The 25,251-nt window shown below is 32.7% G+C and overlaps 1 protein-coding gene and 2 long non-coding RNA genes across 8 annotated transcripts; 2 read left to right on the top strand and 1 right to left on the bottom strand.

The window, feature by feature from the left end:
- Window positions 1-8,997: 8,997 nt before the first annotated feature.
- LOC125498980 (uncharacterized) lies at window positions 8,998-10,740 on the top strand. The gene is made up of 2 exons (XR_007275641.2): window positions 8,998-9,133; window positions 10,453-10,740. It is a non-coding gene; the product is annotated as an uncharacterized LOC125498980 (long non-coding RNA).
- A 3,258-nt stretch (window positions 10,741-13,998) lies between these two features.
- LOC104899256 (coatomer subunit delta-like) lies at window positions 13,999-24,023 on the top strand. 5 transcript variants are annotated; one of them, XM_057395654.1, is made up of 6 exons: window positions 14,002-14,356; window positions 14,554-14,721; window positions 15,856-15,902; window positions 23,159-23,302; window positions 23,377-23,545; window positions 23,779-24,023. In XM_057395654.1, exons 2-6 carry the CDS (start codon window positions 14,628-14,630, stop codon window positions 23,817-23,819), a joined length of 495 nt encoding a protein of 164 aa, XP_057251637.1. In that variant the 5' UTR covers window positions 14,002-14,356; window positions 14,554-14,627; the 3' UTR covers window positions 23,820-24,023. The 5 variants fall into 5 exon arrangements, with proteins under 5 accessions (XP_048502513.1, XP_057251638.1, XP_057251637.1 ...); XM_048646556.2 differs by lacking the exon at window positions 23,779-24,023 and having other exon boundaries at window positions 13,999-14,356; window positions 15,836-15,902; window positions 23,180-23,302; window positions 23,377-23,767; XM_057395655.1 differs by lacking the exon at window positions 23,779-24,023 and having other exon boundaries at window positions 14,000-14,356; window positions 15,836-15,902; window positions 23,377-23,767.
- On the bottom strand, window positions 17,585-23,021 carry LOC125498389 (uncharacterized). Of its 2 annotated transcripts, XR_007275380.2 has the most exons (3): window positions 22,180-22,987; window positions 21,427-21,515; window positions 17,585-17,882 (listed from the first exon to the last, which is right to left on the bottom strand). It is a non-coding gene; the product is annotated as an uncharacterized LOC125498389 (long non-coding RNA). The 2 variants fall into 2 exon arrangements; XR_007275379.2 differs by having other exon boundaries at window positions 21,427-23,021.
- Window positions 24,024-25,251: the final 1,228 nt, after the last annotated feature.

Here is a 25,251-nt window from a genome sequence, read left to right on the forward strand (position 1 = left end):
AGAGAAACATTAAAGAGAATATGCATCAACTCACAGAAGTTTTCACCATATGTTTACAACTTGTGTACTCTACAAGATTAGTATCAAGCATTGAATGAAGTCATATCCTATAGCAAGAAAGGATCTTTAATGGAAAAACCCTATCAAAAGGAGATGGGTAATTGGAAAATGAAAATTAAAATCAAACCATGAACAAAAAGGTGAACTTCTTGAAATTGCCCAGAATTAACGTGGGAAACAGAATAATTGAAAAATAAAAGGCTTTTGTAGTCATGTACCCTGCTTTATCTCCCCTTTTTCTTAAGATGATACTCTTGTCCCTAATCTTGCTTACGCCACCTGGTACGCTAGGATAAACCAATCTTTGGTGGCACTCTCTGGTACTCTCTCTACCACGATAAAACCAACTTGCATCACAAAATTAAGGAATTCCTATCCGTTTATGGACCTTATCTCATGAGCAGTGAAATCAGTATTTGAGCTTCTACTTCGAAAACTCTTCCAATGCTTTCCACTTAGTTGCTGCCAGCAACATAATAGGGTCAAGTTTACTCACAGGCAACATATAACTATCCCCATCTTCAAGGAAGTTGATATTAAAAGGATAATTCCATTTTGTCCCAAACTTATTTAGAAAAAGAGAACTCAAAAATCAGGTGTTGCGTCTTCGCACTATTAGCAAAAAGAATCCAGCATCAAACTAGTGCTTGTCAAATTTTTCCTTCTTATCTCATTATGACCATTGCAACTTCCAGCTTAGACTACCCTTTTTACCTTATCAATAATCTCAAGATACTATTTAGGATATTATCAATTACATATATTTACAGTATTAATATTTCAAGCTACTCATCAAGATATTATCAATAACCTATATTAACATTATCAATAATCTCAAGTTACTCATCTTAGGACTCATTATCAACTGATGTAACTAATGGTGGCTAAAAGTTCATCACCAATAGCTTAAAAGTACATAACCAATGGCTTAAAAGTACATCACAATTATGAATGCTTAATCTTAGAATCACAGACACATGCACTTAAACCAAAACAAATAAACGACATATTACGCAAAAATAAAAGATGGAAGTTTAGACCACTTCAACCAAATTCCAGACAAATCTTACCTTATAAAGTTGTAAATCCAAAACAAAACAAATAAAATAAATAGGCAAAATGAGAATCACATCTTCCATCGCTCGATTTCAAAGTAACAACATCAAAATTTTGTAAACTAAACCCTAAAATCTGAGAAATAACTGAATAATAGAGCATATAACATTCGAAAAAATACCACTTTGAATCTCCTTCGAGTTTCAATGAAGGACTTTGGATCTTTTCGAGCTTCAATTGAGGATGAAATTGAGATTTATTGAGAATCACATCTGCCACCGCTCTATTTCATAGTAACAACATCAAAATTTTGTAAACTAAACCCTAAAATCTGAAAAATAACTGAAAATAGAGCATAAAAAATTCGAAAAAATACCACTTTAAATCTTCTTCGAGTTTCAATGAAGGTCTTTGAATCTTTTTTGAGCTTCAATTAGGACGAAATCGCTATTTTGCTATAGTAGCTCGAGCTAATTTACCATCTTCGAGCTTCCATGGAGGACGAAATTGCTAATTTGCTTGTATTAGTATGTCGAGGAAGCACGAAAGTGTTTTTGGGTTAATGAAGAGATAAATTTCAGCCAATAGATTAGAGGATCTAAGGGCAGGGATTTATTCTCATATAACTAAGTATTCTCATATAACCATGTTATTCTCACATGAGCCCAAATCTATATATATATACATATATATATACATATATATATACATATATATATATACATATACGGGCCGGATCCGCTGAAAACCAAGACAAAGCTGAAAACTGAAAACTTGAGATCTGGACCGTTGGATCAAACAAACCAAGATCGCGTGGCTGATATTACTTCTTGTTATTTTCTTTCACCATACTGAAAACTTAGCTCCTTTTTCTTTTCAAGAGCACAAGCACGCTTCTCTCTCTCCCTTTCTTTCTCCCTGAATCTCTCATGAATTCGGATCTGCCGCAAGAAAAACCTAAGATTTATGATTCAAAGTCATCCGAATCAATTTAATCGAGATTAAAAGGAGTTATTTCACTTGCTAGTTTCAATTTCAGTTTTCGAAATCCCTAGCTATCGAAATCCCTAATTTTTCGATTGCTCTTAATTTCGAAATCTGTAATTGATTGAAAATTGTTGAAGATCTGAAGCTATTGATCCAGACTAAGACGGAAAAAAAAGGTATTGATTTTTGGTTTTCGTGGATTGTTGTTGATTTTCGTACTGGTGTCCGATTACCTCATTCTAGGCTTCTGTTTCCTATACCAGTTTTATGATTTGGTCAACTGGTGAGAGGGGAACTTTTTCTTTTTTTTGGGTGAATGAACCTGATACTATCATTTTCATGCAATGTTTCTCTAACCAAATCTCTATTTACATATTTGTCTTTGCATCTACCCAGTACAATTTAGTTAAAGTTAGGACCTTTTTGCTATCATATTCTGATAATATAAACAGAATTGTGGAATTAGTAAAAGTGCTTCGGTTTCTTTTAAAACTTGACAAACGTATAATCATGATTAGAATAAGTATCACTATCTTTGATCTTACCAGTTACCAACAAACTAGCTGTATAACATCTTGATCCACTTCCAAAACCAAAAAGAATATGGGTAATTTATACATTGATAAGGGTAACTAATAAGATAATTTGAGCAACTAATGTTTTTATATGTACATAACAAGTAAATAATAACACACGTTACATTGACTTGATTACACAAAGGATAACTTATACATTGATAAGGGTAACTAATAAGATAAGTTGAGCAACTAAAGATTTTACATTGACTTGGTTAGATAAAGGATAACTTATAGATAGATAAAGGTAACTAATAAGATAATTTGAGCAACTGAGGAACAAGAGAGAGAAAATCAGGTAGGAGGAAAAAAATGGGCACGCAACGTGGCTAAATCATGGCCATTTAATTTTTTCTTCTAAATCCGATGGCTAATATTGCTTGTTTTCAGTTTTCAGCCTAATAGTGGTTTTCACAAGATCCTATTCCTATACATATATACATACATACATATATATATATATATATATACATATATATATATATATACATATATATATATATATACATATATATATATATATATATATATACATATATATATATATATATATATATATATATATACATACATACATACATATATATATATATACATATATATATATATAGGAATGAGATCCCGTGAAAACTATCTTTAGGGTGAAAACTGAAAACAAGGGTAATTTTTAACCCCTTTAGGGTAACTTTTAACACTTTTAGGGTAACTTTTGCCAGTTTTGGGGTAACTTTTGCCAGTTTTGGGGTAACTTTATTATATTAAGGGTAGTTCTATATATTTGAAGGATAACTTTATTTATTATAAGACTAACTATTATAAAACTGAAATTCATACAACCTATTAGCCCAATTGGCAAAACATTGTGTAAGACACAACGATGTAGGTTCGAATCTTTCATAGGTTTCACTATAATCAAAGTTAAAATAAGTTACCCTTAAAATAATCTAAAAAGTTGTCATAAAAAAGGTAAAAGTTACCCTAAAAGTGGTAATAGTTACTCTTATTAATAAATAAGTTACCCTTGAAATATATAGAACTTCCCTTAATATAATAAAGTTACCCTAAAACTGACAAAAGTTACCCTAAAGTGTTAAAAGTTACCCTAAAAGGGTTAAAAGTTACCTTGTTTTCAGTTTTCAGATTAAGAGCTGTTTTCAGCGGATCCTACCCCTATATATATATATATATATACATACATATATATATACATACATATATATATACATATATATACATATATATATATACATATACATATATATATACGTATACATATATATATACGTATACATATATATATACGTATACATATATATATACGTATACATATATATATATACGTATACATATATATATATACGTATACATATACATATACATATACATATACATATACATATATATATATACATATATATACATATATATATATACATATATATATATATATATATATATATATATGAAATTCGCGAAAGAAAAAAGGGGAAGTTTCAAAACTGGGCACAAAAGGCTCCAAAATTGCAGACAACTCACCCCCCTAACCTTGATATTCTATTAGTATTATAGGGGACTTTATCATGATCTTACGAATTGAAAGTTCTCAAAATGGAACAACGAGTTCTTTTGCGGTGGGTTGATAACCTGAATGCGACGTTCCTTCTCGTCCCTTCTCGAGCTAATTTGCATCGATATATAGGCCTATATCATCTTTCTTTAAGAAAGGTTTCCAAACCTATTCACTCCCTACACCTTTTAACTAAAGAACTCGTTAGCATGTGAGAGGGATGCAATTGCTTATGCGGCTGCATCTGTAACATCTCCGATATTTTAATTGATAATCTCTAAAATATGCTTAATTTAATGTCATTAGGCAGTAGCGGAAATACCGTCTATCGGATTATTACTTTCTAACCATAATAAAAGGTTGTCTAATTATCATAACTAAAGATTAATTATCCAAATATCATCCAAAGTGAGGTTATAAACCTCTTACAACCCCAGGTTATCAAAATGACGAAATTTCTGAATGTCATAAAGTAGAGCATGATACAAAATATCATAATTCCTATTTCTCACTCTAGCCCGTTAACCACCCGAATTCATTAGCTTTCTTCACCTGTAAAATATATATATAGGGGTCCACAGTTAGTGGGGAGCAACTAGGAGTCCTCCCAGGTTAAACAAGATCAAATAAGCTAATTATGGTAATCAATGTTGATTATAGTAACCATATAGTATCATAGACATCCACAACATCGCCAATAATCATAATTCCTCGTAAAAATAGTAATATGCTCAAAATAACCATTTATATCAAAATAGACTCAATTTCCAAATCCAAATCCAAATCCAAATACCTCCCCCCAAATAATCATTCAATACAACATCACAACCATCAGCATCGAGGGGAGAACTAAACGCAAGTGGATAGATGTACACCTAGCTCAGCATACAACCACCCACGGTTCCTACATGATAGAAGAATTAGGACACGCACACCCAGCTCAGCATACGATATCCTATGTCTAAGAAATGGCCATAACTCCCATTGCTAGTTTCAACTCACCCAGCTTAGTATAACCTAGCACTGGACACTAATATCAAAGCGGACTTACGTATCCAGCTCAGCACGTAAGTTAACTCTATGTACCCAGCTCAGCACAATAGGATTTCTCTTCCTCGACAAAAAAACCAATGTATCCAGCTCAATACAAAGGTAATGACTCAATCAAATATCATTTCAAAAATATCTCTATGTACCCATTTCAGTACAATAGTAAACATCATCTCAAAACATCTTTTTGGACCCAGCTCAGTGCAAAGCTAAAATTATCTCAATACAATACTTTGTACCCAACACATTACAAAGTAAAAATCATGTATGATCTCAACAACACTTTGTACCCGTCACAGTACAAGGTAAAAACTAATTAAAAATTAAGATCATAACATAATCAAAGTAGTAGTAAACATGAGATTATTAACAACATCATTTTTAGAACAGTTTCAAATCATTTTATTTAGTACAAAAATGAAGTTTTATAATCATCACAAAAACTTATCAAATCGACATAAAAGTTGATGGAATCACCCAATTCAACTTAATATCAACTCAAATAATATTTTAATCCAAAAATACATACACTTGTCAAATTGACATACAAGTTGATGGAATCATCCAACTCAACTTATTATCAACATAAACAATATTTTAAACCAAAAATACAAAGTTTGTCAAATTGACATAAAAGTTGACGGAATCACCCAATTCAACTTAATATCAACATTAATAATATTTCAAACCAAAAATACACAACTTGTCAAATTGACATAAAAGTTGATGGAATCACCCAATCCAACTTAATATCAACATAAACAATATTTTCAACCAAAAATACACAACTTGTCAAATTGACATAAAAGTTGATGGAATCACCCAATTCAACTTAATATCAACATAAACAATATTTTAAACCAAAAATACACAACTTGTCAAATTAACATAAAAGCTGTTGTAATTATTCTGAAAATACATAACTAGTTTCGGTAATTAGGTTTTTCACTAAACAATAATTTCGAATTTAAATCACTAAAATAAATTAATAATAACCCAAAATTAATATTAGTGATATTAGTCACGAAATACCTTAATATTAATAAAATTTTAACAAGTTCATTTTGTTTCAAAAAGATAAATTATAAATTAATAGATTTTTGAATTAAACAATTTACTAATCAGAAAAATAATAATTTGAAAAATTCATACAATAATTCAAGTAGGTTAATCACGACTATAAAATGAGGATTTAAATATAAAATTAGATATCTTGAATAATTTTTGTGAGTATAAAAATAAATTTTGAAATTTAAACGTATTCTAAAACACTAAAATACTATCGGATATAACTGCACAATTAACAAAATAAGTTTCCAAAATTCAAATTAAATCACACCAACAAGTTAATAACATGCATGAGTTCCTAAAACTACTAAATAATTCATTTTATCAAGATTTATACATATAAAATCAGTAAATATATATTATACACTTAAATACACATATGTAAATCGAAAATCATAATTAACAATAAAATTCACATAAATCCGAAAATTTATATATAATTCACGTAAATTCACATAATCCATATCAAATATTATTATAGCTATTTTTACTATAATATATATTAATTAACTATAATTAACTTATTAATCCAAATCAAACTAGGATTAAAGCTAGTTACCTGAATTTTAGTGAAAAATAGAATGGAGATAATAAGAGAACACGAGCTAAGATCCTTCCTCTTCCACAAGCTCTAAATCAAAAGTATCACCTTCTAAAAAATGTTCAAGGAAGATGTAGGTGTTATAATTTGAAGTAAAAATTAATAGAAGAAATTAGGAATTTAATTAAAAACAATTTGAAAATGCTATTAATAATTTTCTAAAGCTCAAAAATTACTCAAAATTTTTATGGAGTACGAAAATGACATAGAAAGTGAGGGAGAATCTTACTCTTCAGTTTTAGGATGAAAATATCTTGGGTAAAAATTATTTGCTCCAAAACTTTATGTAAATAAGAAAAAAATGTCAAGAAGTCAAGGTAGTTGGAGGAGGGAGTAATTGGGTTGGCAAAGGGGTGAAAATTCTTGGAAACTTCCTCCAACATCCGAATTTACTTCCCATAAATATTTCAAGACTTTTGGACCAAGTTTAATATTTTTTAAAGATTAAAACCTTAAAGTTAGTCAAATATTCAAATAAGCTTATAAATGCCTTAGAAAATCCGAAAATAAGTTAACACTATGACAAACTGATTTTAATAAATTTTAAATGAGTTTTATTAATTAATTGAAATTATTTTTACCGATTTCCTAATTTTTCTCCAAAATCGATTTTAAATTCAAATAAAATCTGAATATTGAAAATAAATTTCACAAAAATTATTTAAACATTAGGTAAATAAATACACAATGTTAATGAAATAATAATATAAATTTTATGAATTTTCAAATCAAGATGAAAATTTTTATTGATTAAAACAGTGAAACGTTAACAGAGATAATTAAACACTTATGAAATAAAATGCGAAAAATTCGGAGTGAATTTTTGAGGTGTTACAGCATCTCTTAACTCAAAGTGTGCGTTAAACCTCTTCTGCCAGTGGCATAAAGTGCCAACCTCCGCTTTCTTAGCTTCCATAACTCTAATTACTCCTTCCTATGGGCTATAACTCTAGACAAGTAATGCCATAACTCTAATTACTAATTTATGTAACTCTAAACAAGTGATGCCGTGACTTTAGCTACCACAAGTGATACCTCTAAACAAGTCTTGAGAAATTATTAATGTACAATTTCGTTATCACACCAATTCTTCCAGTTCATGATGCTTAGTCACATCAATTTTCATCTTCATAATGTTTATGGAAAAAATTACTTGACCAATACTGAGAAACATTATTATCGGCCACATTCGATGTAACAACCAGTAAATAATAAATAATTAATGCACGATTAAGTAGCTTAACTCGGGAAATTTAAATGTGATCGTACGTAGGTAATACGTATGATAAGTTGTGTGTAAAAATAATTTGTGCTTTTGTGTAATTAGTATTTAGAAGGAATTATGTAAAGATAATAATATTATCAAGTTATGTGTAAACACTTAGGATCGATATATTATTTTAAGAAGTTGAGTTGTGAAATTGAGGGCTATTGGAAGATAAAAATTATGTTCAACTATTAAGCAAATTAACGGTTACGCTTAATAGAATGGACTTTAGAAATTTCAATTAGAGTATGAGGTTAGGTATATCAAGTAAATTTTATGATGAGGATTATAATAAGAACAATTATGGGGTCTTAGAATACTAACATATGGTATATTATAAGATTTGGAGTCATATTAAGACAAATGAGAAGAGCTGGAAAATTCTGAAATGCACCTAGTAGAATGGAGTCCCATTAAACCACTTAATTGTGTCGATCAAGGCGTGGAATATACCTATACCTCCCTCACATACACCTCCATACTTCACATAATTTTCATCACTTAATTCCCACAAAAACCCACTGCCCAAAACTCTTTCTCTCTCTTCCCCTTACACGCCATTTCTGGCGGTACAAGCAGAGGAGGTTTCTGCTTCTGTTTTCTCAAAATTTTCCTCAATAACTCTAGCATGCAAGACCTGATCTTCATTATATACATATAGGAGCATACTGGGTAGCCAAGAAATCATTCGTTCAAGGTCAAGAAGCTCAAGAAAAAGAGACATCTTCCTCAACCAGAAAAACAGTAGGTATGTTGATTTGTTTGGGTAAATTGAAGTACTTTCCCTAAGTCAATCCTTATGAATTTTTGTGTGGATATAAATAGGTTTTAAGGATTCCAAGAAGGTAAAAATCTCGTCCAAAGGAGAAGGAGAAGTCGGATTATTGCTGTTAGAAGTGAAGGTACACATAAAACACTCCATTTGGAAACCTAGTTTATACAAAAATTTGGTAAAATTATTGAGAACGATTTTAAGGAGGATTTTCTTGATTTTAGGTGATTAATATCTACTGTATATTAGTATTTGATAAGGATTAATCATTGAATATTCAAAAATCAAGTGGAAAAGCATGTTCTTTCACTACATTATAACTAGTTATGTGATTTTGTTGTTTTTTCATGAACTTTTGTGTGTGATTGGAAATTGAATTGTTTTGGAATGAAGTTGGTTAATGGAACAGTAGGTTAAGTGATTGTTAAGAGTTTGCATGTGTAGGTATCATGATTTTAAGAACATCCTTAATTGATAGTTGATTTTTACACTAAAAGGTGACTAAACTACCCTAGTTTCCATGTTTTTATGAAGTTATGTTTAGCAAATGATAAGTGGAAGTTTTAAAGGATTATCTAAAAGTTTTTATCACTAATCTACTGTATTTTAGTATTAAACTTGTTAAAAATCTTTCTTATTCAATGACATACCAAAGTAGAAGAATTTCACCTTAAAAACCGCATTTTAGACACGAATGTACTTTAGTTTTGCGTGAGAAGTTGGATAAATAATTTCTTTACAAATGAGGAGATTTCCAGTAGGTTTAAGGTTGAAGAACTCCACTTATTAAGTTAATATTCAATTGAGATTCAAGCTAAGTACATCCTTGCTTCCGAAAAACATCCTTTTTACTTAACATAACTTAAGTTCTTTACAAAAGGGATTAGATGATCAACTCTTGATTTTGATATGATATATCGCACCTCAAATTATCACTTAACTACTTTCATAACCATCTTCAACCATTCTTATTGAAGTAATTAACAGTTTTCTTTCAATCACCGAACATTGGTGACTTGTTTCGAAATTGTGATAAATGGTTTGGAACTCTTTTTGCGTATAGAAGAGGAATGTGTGTATATGTGTAAGGACATGTCCTATAAAAGCTTGCAAGCGAGCAAAAAGTAGGAGTTTAACTCCGAATTGTGTGGAGGTTGCACTTAGGTGCACCTCAATGTGTGAACTCTTCTTCTTACGCATAACTAGAAACCGTTTTGACTTTGTGTGTGTATTGAGAAGTTTGTGATTATCTTTTAAACATTAAATCGTGGAAATTCATGATGAGATGGTGTTTTTTTTTTTTAAAACATGGATTTTGCAAAGTAAATTTGGATTGTGAATACATTTTATTCTCAGCCACCATAATTATCTTTGGGTTGATAAGTGTACCAGCGTAAGCTGATCTTTCTTTCTTCTTTTTGTTCTATGAACCTGTCCTGGTGGGGGCAGATTTTTGTGCAGGAAATAGCAAACTAAGGTAATCTGAGGGAAGAGCGAATATGAAGTCATGTCCCAACTATCATAGCAGATGCAAGCTTGAACATGATCACCTTTTGAGATTTAGTTCTGTTTATGAATACTGTTTAAACTTACGATTAAAATCTTATTTTGGGTTTGTAATAACTAAATTAATTTTCATGTGTGATGAATGTTTAATTTAAGTGTAGCTCGTAGAGTCAATCCAGCCATATTAATGGGTTGACTCCAGCAGGTGACAGCCTCCGTAACGTTTGATTATGCTCTTGCTTCCACTATTGCTAGAAAGTATAATTTTTAATTAATATTTAACTTAAGCTAGGATGGGGGCTGTTACAAGTGGTATCCGAGCCAAGGTTTTCTTCTTTTTAAAGAAAAATGAAAACGTGATTTTACTAAAACAATTTTCAAATCAATTACAAAATCAAAGTCATAAATTTGAATTTTACTTGAACTTTAAAATGCAATAACATAACTAAAACAATTTTCAAATCAATTACAAAATCAAAGTCATAAATTTGAATTTTACTTGAACTTTAAAATGCAATAACAATACTAACATTTAATAGAAACACCAAAAAACAACTTCTTCATCAAGTAATTTTTATATTTGTGTATTTATTCCACATGATATTTAATTAGAACTAATGATGATTGTAAATTACATTCTTCGAAATTACATTTAGATAAAATTTTAATAATCGCCAAAATAATCCACGCACGCATCGCATGCAAACAAGGCTAGTCTGCTCTATTGAATGAGTGGCTAGATCCTTTTTTTTCTAAACAAGATTGCTAAGATCATTGATTTACAGGTACTAAGCGTGATTGATCAATTGAATAGAAATCACAATTTGGTGCGCTTACCCGTATAACAAAGGACAAATCTAAGCCGTGAATTTGGTTAAATCTAATGGTCTACATTATTTCTCACTTCTCATCTAAATATCATTTTCATGTGTTGTTACCCCTATATATATTTTTTATAAGTAAGTGGGCTATATAGATTTCAAACCAACAACAATTACAACCTAACAACCAAGCTCAAAAAACTTGGCCACACACACAACCACCTATTACAAAGAATCAAACTAATTTCTATCATTATCTGTTGTATGTTCTTTACAATATGATCTATACTATGTACTTTTTCAAGCCAATATACTTCATTTCTTGTCTGCCAAATGAAAAAAAACATAGCTTCAATGACCATAATCTGCACATCTCTTCTAAACTTGCTGCCTCTTCTTCTACGGCTGAACCAGTGAATCAAGTGTTGCATATCAACAAGTGGTGTATGCACATCACACCAAAGTTTCAACTGAGTAAGGCAAAACTTACTAAAATGACAAGAAAAAAGCGAGGATGAGTTTTCGTATGATCACTACACAACATACATAAGTCATCATTGCTCACACCAAAGTGGTGAAGTATAGACTTTGTCTAGAGCCTCTCCTGAACAACCAACCAGCTGCAAAAATTATGTTTAGGAATGACCATTTTTTTCCATAAGACAACACTCCAAGGAATCACCAGTAGAATAAATGCTATTTGCTGCGGTGATATTGCTGCAGTTTTACCTATACGCAGCAATATTACACGCAAAAAGAAAAGAAAAAAATAAAAAATAACAATATTGCTGCGGTTCCCGCCCAAAACTGCAACAATATTGTCCAACGGATACATTTTGAAAAAAATGTGGGGCCTGGAGAGACTAATATTGCTGCGGTTTTGGGCGGGAAACCGCAACAATATAATAAAAAATATTTTTAAAAATGCGGTTTCCCGCCCAAAACCGCAGCAATATTGACTGCTCTAAAAAAAAAAGACGCGGCCCAATTAGGGTTTATTTTCTTCTTCCTCTTAACAACTCCTCCCAGCCGTTTTTTCTAAACCTTCTCTCCTCTCTCTCTCTCCTCTCTAGGGATGGAAATGGGTGGGATTCGAGGAGGGTGGAGCATCACCCGCATCCGTTACCCGCATCCATCCGCTCCACCCGCATCCATCCATCCATCACCCACCGGGTGAAACGGGTGGGTCGGGTGATAAACGGATGAAACCATGTAGTATATTTTGTAATGAAATTTGTGATATGATATGCATGATATAAAATATTTCTATCAAAAATATAAAAATTAAGTAAGTTTACATGTAAAACTTAATAAATGGGTGATGGGTTGGAGGTTAAACGGGTGGTAGATCGGGTGACAGGTGAAAAAATTCTTACCCACCACCCGCTTTCCATCCATTTAAATCGGGTTTTTCATCCATTGAAAAAACCGGGTTAAACGGGTGATGAATCATCCATCACCCATTTCCATCCTTACTCCTCTCTCTCTCCCTCTCATTTCCTCCTCATCAACGACGAAGAAACTGACTCTCTTTCACTCCTTCCTGACCTCGAACTCCCAAAATCTTCGACAGATTCGACTCTTCTTCTTCCTCCTCCGACGAATTATCTCCTTCTTCTTCATCCTCCACTCACCAAAACCCTAATTCCACCACCTCGAACTCTCTCTCATCTCCTCCTCAGCAACGACGACATCTCTCCGTCGTGCTTCAACATAGTTGTCTCTCCATCGTGCTTCAACATCGTCGTCTCTCCGTCGTGCTTCAACATCGTCGTCTCTCCGTCGTTTGTCTTTAGATCTCAGCGAAATTTTCACCCTCGTTGCTTTTAGATCTCAAGCGCGTCTCTTCCCTCGCCTCGTCCGTGTCTCCGTCGCGAGAAGAAGCCTCGTACCGGTGGTGGTTCATCCACGTCTCTGTCGCGAGAAGCAGCCTCGTACCAGCGGGTTTCAAGATTCAGAGTTGTCTCGACCATCGATTTTTGCCTTTTTTTTCGTTTTTTAATCTGTTTTTAGATTTTGTTTCAGATTTTTTTGATTTTTTGTAATATATTTTTGTCAGATCAGTTTGTTTTTTTTTCAGATCAGTTTTTTATTTTTTTTGTAATATATTTTAGTTTTCATTATATTTTTTGTAATTAGTCATTTAGTTGTAAGGTTATTTTTTTATTTTTGAAATTAATCATTTAGTTGTAAGGTTGTTTTTTTATGATTGTAATTAGTCATTAAGGTAAGGTAATTAATCTTATGTTTTTTCATCTTAAGTTTGTGTAAATTTGGTGTATAGTGAATGGGTAACTTGTATGGTTTTAATATTTCAAATTTAATTGCAAATTAAATTTTTTTTTTTTTTTTTTTTGCCTGTATCGGGACCTATTGCTGCGGTTTTGGGCCAGAAACCGCAGCAATATTGTGGAATATTGCTGCGGTTTATGGCCCAAAACCGCAACAATATTCCGTGTTAACTAGATAATAAATAAAAATATTGCTGCGGTTTGTCCTAAAAACCGCAGCAATATTTGTAGATATCACTAGTGGAAAAAACTCCTTGTGCTACTTATCAAGTGCTTGGGTTGATTAATCAACCGAAGCACTTATTCACAAGTGCTCCGGTTGACTAATCAACCCAAGCACTTGTGAAATAAGTGCTCCGGTTGATTAATCAACCCAAGCACTTGTGAAATAAGTGCTCCGGTTGATTAATCAACCCATGCACTTGATTGAACTCTGATTTTCCCTTCCAATAAGAAGTAATTAATTTTCAACTCTCTCTAAGCCCACTTCTCCCTCCCTCCCTCCCTCCCTCCCTCCCAATTACTTCCCTCAATTGGACTCTCTCAAAAGAACCCTCACTCGCAAGTCGCACCGTTCCTCCTTCCGCCGATCCTTCGCACCCTCGTCCTTCGCTTCCACCGTCCCTCCCTCCGTCGTCCCTCGCTCTCTCTCTCTCTCAGTCATCCTCACTCGCCAGACGCCAGTTCGCCTTCTTCGGCTTCGCGAATCGCGACCCAGACATCAGTTCGAAGCTTGTAAGTTGTTAGTTTATACTTTTGTGTTTTAATTTCATATTTTTCAACTTTTCTAAGTTTATATATGTTAGATTCTTAAATTAATTGAATATTTAGATGTAAATTTGTTGAATTTGGACATTGTTGATTAATTAGTTAGGGTTTGATTATTGAAATTCAAAATTGAATTTGACAATTGATTTTATGAATACAATTAGGAAATGACAATTGGTTCACTCACGCTATGGAACTCGCTGCGTGAAAGTTACTCCATTGATGAAGTTACGAAACCATGGATGAGAACTCAAAGGTCGTCGAAGTCCGGCCTCCCTGGTTGCTCCATCAACGGGGACACTCCTGGACTCGCTACAATCTCCCAAAATACAGTAAGTTCATCCTGCAATTTTAAAACTAATCTTGTGTAAATTAGAACATATTGTATCAACAAACTAGTTCCATCCTTCTTCTCTTCTCCAATTTTCTCATTCTGGCTTCCTTATTACTTGCTCTATCAGTGAGTATACTTTACCCCATTTCAACTGCTGTTACTGTTTTCATGCTTTCTACCAATCTTTTTTCTCTACTTAAAATGAGTTCTTGGATTCTCATTTATTCGATTCAAATTCCTCAATTGATTATTTACAGCTCTTGTTATTCAACTTTGGCTTTTAAATTTAATCTTTTGATTGAGAGATAGGGTTTGATTAAAAGAGGTAAAAGTTTATTGCTAGGGTTGATTTTTTTTTGTTAGGTTATGAAATGTTTAAGTTACAATGATGGAAATTGGAAAGTTTGTTTCTTTTCTGTAAGAGTGTGTACATTTATGGAGGCTCTCTTAGGTTAACCATAATGTTGGTAGTAGAATGTGTAACATGATTGAAATATTATCTATGCATCAACAGCTCAAATTTTCTTGATTGTCAGAATGTACCAATTGATGAATAGGAAAGGATTTTGAGAAATTTCGAACCCTATCTCGTGGTTGTAGAACCTTGGTATGTTGAGGAAATGTTTTCTAAGAGCCACTATGGGAGATTAATTTGGTCTTCTTAGCATCTAGCAGGATAGTTGGAAATTCGGTGAAATTTGTTTTATGAGAATAGAAGCATAATTGCAGTCTCTTAGTTTGTATCTCTAAATCTTAGAGTCCACACATGGAAGAAGCGCGGCTCCTCTATCATGGTCCATGGATGTGTCCTTTTATCATGTGATTGTAGGTGTATTTTTCACGAATACATCTGTTATAATGAACTAGCATCTACTTCATTCTTTATATGTGTAAACCATGAAGTGTGCAAGCTTTAAAAGAGTGCATGTGCTAACTCATCACTGATTGGTGCTATAATGACAATGGAATTCCTTCTTCCCCTCACCAACTTGTAATGACAATTAGCACGTATACTGGACTATTCTATTGCTTTATAATACTTCCATTAAAAATCTTATATACGTTGTTACTATTATATGTTGTTTCCTCATTTGAGATTAACTTTGCTTTAGGAAATCTTCTTTCTTTACAGAGATGGAGAAGAGTGCAACAAAAGAAGCAATATCCATTCTCGGAAAGGTATTTTCCCGATGACCCTTTTACTTAGGCCAATATCATCTTTTTTGCTAATTGAATTTAGTAAATGTTGTAATATCGTATATGATTCTACCTTTCAACCAAGGATGTCTATGTCTAAAAAGAACTTCTTCGAGTATGTCGGGCTTATACCAAAAGAACCTCCTTTGAATACATAATCTGGTGTAGATGTGACCTCTACCCTGTATTAGGTGCTTATACCAAAAAACCCTAGCTTTCTCTCTCTTTTCGCTATCGCATCTGCTAAAGTCTTCGAATTCTTTGAGGAACATTTCGAAGGTATTTTTCACTCCGTCGCCACCACTTTTAATAGTGCTGCTGCATTCTACATGGTTGATGTTTAAGGAACACAGTAGCATCATTATCGCCATTGCTAACCATATTTTGCTCATGTTGTTGTTGTTGATAGTCAGCATTTTTTGATAAATGAAGTGTTTTTTTGTTAGGTTTGTTTGATTTTGGTAGAATGGTAGTTATGCTTTTAGATGATGGTGTGTGTGTGTGTGTGTGTGTGTATATATATATATATTATATATATATAATATATATATATATATATATATATATATATATATATATATATAGGGTAGACAATAGACATGAATAGTTAGGGACCTTGTAAATGTTTTGACTAGGCCTCTTTTTTCTTTTGCATACCTTTTCTCCGCCCACTTTACCACTTATGTGAACATGGATTTGCATTCAATGAAGTTTAGGGTTGAAAAGAGTTTAAGAATAGGTTACTTTGTTAGCTTCTTTTTTGGTCAAGTTTTTTAATCATAATCATCTTTTGGCTTTAACAGATTGTGACCCCGAAGGCTGGAAGTCTACTTAGTCAATGTCAAAAGTTTTAAGTGGTGGTCTGATAATAGTAGAAGTGAGAAATTCCAGCAAAGGAGAAGGTGCTCTGAATGAAGGAGTCGGAGCTGATTTTGTGCAGAAAGAGAAGGTTGTGCCTTCTGGGTTCAACCCTAGTGAAATTGGCCTGAGGCTAGTCGTATACCTGTTCACTTTGTTTTATGGTCTTTAATGTTGTTTTACTTGATCAAATATAGATTCCGTATATGGTGCTTGTTACGAGACTTGAAGCCTTCATTGAACTACTTGAGAATCTAGAATGTGCTAGTTTGGTTAGCTGCAAAATTCTGATGCAGAAGACATGTATGTGAGTAATCTGACTGCAACCTTCAAAAAAATACCCACACGCCATGGAATTTCGTCTTGCTTTTCTGGGGACAGGGTTAACTGTTAATGAAGGAACAGATACACATGCATTGATTGGATTATTTCGTCCTTGCTGGAATTTCTCACTTCTACTATTATCAGACCACCACATTCTCAAGCAGGGCTTTTTATTTTTCATATCAATTGACATAGCTGAAGCATGATCGTAATTTCTTTTTTTCAAAAAAGAAGCATGATAACAATTGGTAAGTCTTGCATGAAATGAAGGAAAATGGCATCTTTTTCAGCTTCAAGCTCAGCAAGGTACCGCTTTAAGGTTTCCAATTCCCTTTCAGCCTTACTAGCTCGCTCAGATTCATTAAGAACCTGAGTCTTTTTTCTCGCTCATTCCACCATTACCTTCGAACCTGCCATCTACAGTGTAACAGCCCGCACTTCCGAGCTGTTAGCTAATCATACTTAACATTCATAAGACTCAATTAACACTTAATAGCCTCGAATTAATTATTTACTCGCAGCGGAATAAAACCTTCAATACACGATCCTGGACCTGTGGGTCAGGGCCCACAACACATCTTAATAACCAATAACATATTACAATAATACCTTGTTCGACTTCTAAAGCAATATAATAATTTATTCATAAATAAGGATAAATAATCCCAAATACAACCTCGGAACCCTTACATCTCATTATAACCTTGATACTTAAGTTCTTCCTTTTACTCCATTTCGAGCTTTCCACATACGAACCTGCAAGATCACTAACAAAGAACTCTGCCCCCACCAGGACAGGTTCCAAGAACAAAATCAGGAAAACTGAGTACACACACTGTCCAACCAGAAATTCATTTTAGTGGCTTAAAATATAGTTGTGCGGTTTATTATTAATCAAGTGGAACATTCCCAAACTTCAAAAATACTTAAATTCAAATAGTTAGAAATACATAAGCTCATTCCAAAACCTCATTTTGGTGGCTTAAGACCATTCGTATACAATTCATGCTAGAAATTCGGCATGTTTCACAAGTAAAGTACTTGCTTAAAAATTTAAGGATTTCCATCCTTGCACAATCGTATTAACGTAAGAAGTTTTATCATGAAGATCACCACTTCGATCATTCAAAACCCTTTTGGGTCTAGAGCATTTAATTTACTTGGGCAAAGCGAACACGAATAGAGAGGGGCTCCTTACACAAGGTGCCGACTGTCTCTAAGCTAATGGAGGTCGTCACCCCACCGTTTAAATATTTATGCTTGCAAGCCTTAACCAGGACATGTCCCATTTTTATTATCTGCTGGACTTCACCCACCCAGCGAGGGTTCGAAAGGAGATCACCCATCCTCCAAGGGTTGTTGTTCATACCGTACCTTATTTGGTATCGGCCTTTACCCACTTGTATCCATAGTTTATTTACATAAATAGTTTAAATGCACAGTTTATCAATACCACACGTGTTTCAAAGAACACATATTTATCCATGAAGAGGAAAAATAATCACCACTACTATGGTGTTGCTAATCATTGCAAGACTTGGATCTTCTTTTGAAATCTTTTTGTTACGTCAACAATTTCACATATTAGTTACTGTAAAGATATAAGGAAATAATCAATTCTTTACTGCTTGTAAAAGTCGTATAGGCACTTAGTGTGCTCATTTAAACTTTACCAAAAGGTTGAGTTAACTTGAACATTTGGAACTTTTGTCAAAATAATTACACAAAAATAGACTTAAAACGAACATACTTCCGCTCGGTACTTCGATTTAGGAATTTCCAAAACTTAACCTCAAATAACTTTTGTTTGGATCATGACTACTCAAAGGAACAATACATGCTCCATAACACATATTGAGCATCTTGCTCCATAAATGCTGTTTACTTTCCCCATAAAACAATCGCAAAATCATAATGCTTATTTTCCCAAAAACACAAATTATATCTTTCAAACTTATTATACTCTTGTTCTTAATTCGTATCGCATACTCATTCCAAAGTGTATCAACGACTTAAACCTCCATCCGTAAATTAATATAAAACAAGTTGAAATGTAATTAACATATCCAAAATACCTGAACCTCAATAATCTTATAATAGCACAACTCGAATATCAAATAATCTCACTTACCTCAAATATTCCTTTCAAGGAAGTAATATACATAAAACGTATTCAAAACAAATGTCTCTCCTCAGTCGATCCCATAACATGATAAAAATGTAAAATATGACTCTCAAAGACTCATAAGATAATTAACTATTATCGAGACCCAATTCTAAGCTCGTGCGATTAACTCTGTAATGTTTTACTTGTAGACTATAAGGTATCCTCTAACATGTCTTGGCAATTCCCTTCATCATAATAGTTTCTTTTGTACTTGGACTTCCGTCTTTAATTATAGCATCTAAACTATGCATTCCAAAATTCTCATGATATGAATTTTCCCCTTAAAGGTTTTCTTATTCCCAATACATGAACTTTCATTGCCAGAATATAACCTTATTACATTATCATAAATCACCTACAATTACTATAGCAAGTCAAAATATCTCACTCCATATTTCCCAACATCCACTCGTTGTCCTCATCCTTCTCAATTTATAATTCACAACCATACGTCCCCATGTATTCGTACCGAAAGCTCATATTAGCCTTAACACCATACGGTTAGTATTGTCATTATATAACTTTAATTACCATGCTCTCTATTATATAGATTTATATTTTTTTTCTTTCCCATTATCCATTTATATAATCTTACTTATCTTACTATAAAATTATACCTTTAAACTTTCTTACTTAATCCAATTCCACATATGACCTTTCATAACTTAAATACTGTAAGTTACACTCCTCTGTTTCATACTCTTTTAAACCACTACCCATATCTTGATCCTTTATTTCTCTAGTATGACCTTCACATTTCAGATCTTACCCCTCAATATTTAATATTTCGTCTCAAACACTTATTTTGGTTATAACATTTCTTGGACTCACAAAGCTATCGTAACCACCCTATTACCCCTTAGATAAATGTTGAATTAATTCACTTCCAAATTATCAGATATCTAACTTGACTTTTATACATAACATTTTATACTCTTTTACACTCCTCATTGATACCCATAATAGAAGTTTTCCAAACTCAGTTATCACCTTCCCTCGACTTAGTCAACATAACTTAATTTAGTGTCTGATACTTCCCAAAACCATCACTCTAGCCCTTTTACATCGATATCACTATTACAAAACTCATTTACTTAACTCTATGTTACAACTTTGAGTGTTTCTCATTCCCTATATATATTTACCTTCCAATAATATACTTTTATAGTCATCTGATCTTTAAGAACCATATAATTTTTATATCGACAACTGACCCATTAATTGACGTTGGCACTCCAAAACTTATACAATCACCCAACTCCACTTTTCAAATAATAACTAACATTCTCAAACATAATTCTTCGATCTACTAATTTGTCCCACAACTACTTTGACATAACTTTCCAATATTACAGAACCCAAAATTCCTCAAATAGTCCTTGTTGCTATCCTTCTATGACATAATGTAACCTTCTTAATCTGAACTTATTTTCCTATTAATAATAGTTCATACTATTTTAGTTCATAGTTTACTACATGTATATTTCCGTACTCAAATAATAGTCCTCCAGAACTCATGTTATAGCGTACTCTGAAATTACAACCATAACTCCAAACTCATATCTTCCAACCTCTAAAGCATGTATTTCGAAATGGGTAATCATCATAATTGATTTCTTAAAAATTCAAACACGAAACTTGAACAAGAATTAATGTTACCAAAATGTGATACCGAGGTTCTCAACAACTTACAGGTATTATGCTCTTATAAAGTTTATACATTTATAACCATATATAAACGAACTCTTTTCTGAAATCATAATTGAGCTTCATAACCTTATCCATTCCCCTAATATATAACTCATGGAACTCATAGAATCAAACTTATAACTATTGAAAATATAGTGAAAATTATTTTAGAACCAAATGTACATGCCTTATTCATATCACAAAACATGGTTCATCAAACAAATTTATACTAACGAGTCTCAAAACAACATAACTTATAACCAATAGAACTTAACATGCGATTTAGTTCTACCTTTGTCTTAAAACTCAAAAACATGTATTTCAGAAACCATATAGTACACAAATCACATTTTTTTTTATACAACATAAGTTTAACTTATGAGAACATATCAAGATCAACTTATATAGTTTATATGATCAATCGAAATATCAATAATATATTTGAAAAGTGGAAGGACATGTGTGTACCTCCTTCATTTCCCCAAAGAACGCTCGATTCCATTATAATCTTCAAGGTTCCAACATTTCCAAATTCTTTATCAATCTCCAACAATCACCTCACAACAATATGAACAACAATCAACATCCTTACTACCAATTAGATAAAGAAATTAACTTTCTCATGCCTTCTAACCTCTTTCATGAACTACCCACAACTCCTTATTTACAAACCATTCAACTAATCCAATTCACTATATCAATCTCTAACTCCAATTTACCTCATTCTAATTCACAAAGGATACTGTTAAACAACATGGCTTATGATAATTTGATTTCATAAACTAACTTAAGAAATATAAATACAATTTATAAATCTCAAGCCAACCCATTAAATAAATAGGAAAGATTTAATCATTAAGTTGAACACACTTTTATCATATCTGATTTTCGTAACAAGATCATCAAATTGCTCTTACAAAACTCACTTGAATCCATTGAAAAGAAAACACAGCAAGTTACTTGTTTGGAACATGATATCCATCTTGATTATTAGTTCCACCATATTCTGAATTAAAAACATCTTCTCTTAAAACTGGTTATTGTTTATAAGTATACAAATATACTTAAAACTTCCTGACAGAACAAAGTAATTTGGAAGCTACAATGTAAAATAAAAGTTTACCAACATAAATCATGATCAACTTTAACAATTTGAATTGAATCAAACAACAATAATTATATCTTTAGGAAATCATATTTATGAAAACTTAATTGTTATACCTGATTTTGGAATTCACAAACAACAAGACACAAGAACTCAATTCAGCCAATCAACACGATGCGCACAACCTCGATGGTGGTAGCTCGCCGGCGAAGAGGACCGGAAAACAGTAGCAGCACCGATGGGACAGAAGCAAAAGAAAGAATTCTTTGACAACAACAACATGCAACAGCCACAACACCAACAAATCAGGTGGCATCAGCATCCACGAAGAAGAGGAGAGAGAAAAAACGCTGAAACAGTGGCAGCAAACAACTACAACTTCCAGAGATCATAACTCCTAGCTCCGAACTCAGATTGAAGAAATTTTTGAGTCTAAATTCAATATCTCGAGGAGATCTACAACTTTCATGAAGGAACAAAGACCAAAACATGAGCGCATCTTGCTTGAATTCGACGGACAGAACAGAGGAAGAAGGAGGACAGTGAATGAGAGAGAGAAAATGAATTGGGGTTTGGGGTTTCTTTTATTCTGTTGAAGGGAATTGAGAGATATAATAGTGAATGAAGAAGGAGGAAATTGGGTATAAGTTCTTTATATCTTTAATGAAGAATTGTGAGAATTTGACAACAAGGAAATAATGTGGCATTCTCAACATAAGCCACATACATTATAGAGAAATAATAGTGTTCTTTTTCTCTTTTATTATTATTTTTTTTTTCTAAAAAAAAAAATCAAGGTATACATCATAAAATCATATACCATAACATCATTTTACCATTTTAATAATTGTGTTCCCTTTTGTCTTTAAATATTATAATCCATCCTACTATTAAAATATAATAATTAAACTAAGATAATTAATTAGTCTTTTATTAAACTTACTTAAAAATAAGGGCTGTTACATACATAATTTCTTTATTTTACTTAAGAAATACATTTAAGCATATGCTTTCTCTTTGGATGAAGATGGAATCTGTAGAGCATCATTTGAGCTCATTTTTGCCTTTTATGAAATTATTTCTCTTGGGCACAAGGAAAATGTCACTGTTGCACAGGTAAAGCAGTACTGTGAGATGGAATGTCATGAGAAGAAACTGCACAAGCTAGTGATAGCAAGTAAGATTAATGAAACCAAGGATATCATGAAGCGCAAAGCTAGTGAAATTGAGAAAAGCAAGGTATTTTTTTTTTGCTTTGCCTTCCTCCCTCTAAGCCATCTTCTTTTCCTAACAATGTTATTCAACTTTGGCAGATCGAAAAGAATAGGGGTGATAAAGGTGGATACATGTCATCCATGGGATCTGGAAGACTTGAAAGTACCTTTGGTGATATGAGCATATCTAGCAGCAGCATTGGTTTTGGTAGTGGTTCTGGGTTTGGAATGTCGACTGATCTGGATTCCTTCCCAAGCAAGTCGAAAGGTGTGTTCTACTTGCTTTACTTAGTGGTTCACATAATCTATCTTTTGACGGCAAAATCTAGCCAGGGGGTAAAGCTGTTCTCTGATATCCTAATAAAGAGTTTCCTTTTTTAGTACATGCCTCTATTATAGATCTCTTGATATAATGCTATAGCACTAATGTATAAAGGAATGATGGATAAGATGTAATCATACCTGTACTAAGACTTATTTACATATTATATTTTATTTTAGTAATTATTGATGAAGCATTGATGTCGGTGACGAAGAGGTGACGCTTCTCAATTTCATTGATGATTTTGGCCAAAAGACCCTTTTGTATATGGCAGTAGATATCAATCAGGATGCTGTTATTTGAAAATCTAGCTTTAATCTCTGGGATTTTCTTGCTACTGGATATGGATGAGCTGCTCTCGCTTTCATCCATAGCCTCGTCAAGATGTTTATTTGTTTCAAGTATGAAATCAACAAGTTAGACGTATATACTAACCTCCGTTTCTTTTTAAGTGACACATTTCTTGTTTTCACGTTTGCCAATGTATTATTTTAACCATTAATATCTTCAATTATCAATAAGTAAAAATTATAAAAAGTTGATATTAAAAAAATTCACATTCAGACGAATCTAACAAGACCCCACATGACTATGTTTTCCCTAAAATGTAAATCACCAAAGCTAATTAAAGTTTAAACTGTGAATAGTAAACACTATGCAAATGTGTCACTTAAAAAGAAACGGAGGAAGTATTTAACTTGCTTTTTTTTTGTGCTAGTGTATGTTCAACTTGTAACGGGGGAATATACATACAGTCACTATTGTCTATTGTATATTGCTACAAAGCCTACAATAGTTCGTTTAATATTTTTTGTATAAAAGTGCGTGGCTTATTATTCCAACTAGTGTTGTTGTTGTTGTTGTTGTTGTTGTTGTTGTTGTTGTTGTATGCTTGCTGCTGTATAACAACAACAACAATTTTTTTTATTAAAAAAATACTTCAAGTGCTCCGGTTGTTAGGAAAAAACCGGAGCACTTGATTCACAAGTGCTCCGGTTTTCTCTTATCAACCGGAGCACTTGAAGAAATTTCAACATATTAATTTCACAAGTGCTCCGGTTTTTAAGACAACCGGAGCACTTGTAAATCTAAGTGCTCCGGTTTTCAACCGAAGCACTTGATAAATACTCAAATGCTCGTATGGGGTCTGCTACGGGTCAAATATGGAGCACTTGTATGGTTTTTAACCGGAGCACTTGATGTTTTTTCCACTAGTGTATTGCTGCGCTTTAAAACCGCAGCAATATAATTAATACCTATTGCTGCCCTCTTAATTGCTGAGCGCCCAAAACCGCAGCAATATAATTAATACCTATTGCTGCCCTCTTAATTGCTGAGCGCCCAAAACCGCAGCAATAAGCCACTTTTTGACCGCAGCAAATAACATTTATTCTACTAGTGAATCTTCTCATGCTCACAAGTCACAAGTGAGCTTATAATATACCTTTGTAATGGAATAAGAATCCATTTGCTGTAACTGCTGTGCTGTGAAGTATCTCTTGATTTCCTCCTTTACAGAACCAAGCTTTTTCAAATACCAACTAGAATTGTTGTTAGGCACATACTCCCACCAGATATCATGTTTAATGTAAACATCATTCACCCATTTCACCCACAGATTGATTGTCTAACCTTTTATCCATTGCCCAAAC

The sequence above is a fragment of the Beta vulgaris genome, chromosome 6 (assembly GCF_026745355.1).
Source record: "Beta vulgaris subsp. vulgaris cultivar EL10 chromosome 6, EL10.2, whole genome shotgun sequence".
In the NCBI taxonomy this organism is placed as follows: domain Eukaryota; kingdom Viridiplantae; phylum Streptophyta; class Magnoliopsida; order Caryophyllales; family Amaranthaceae; genus Beta; species Beta vulgaris.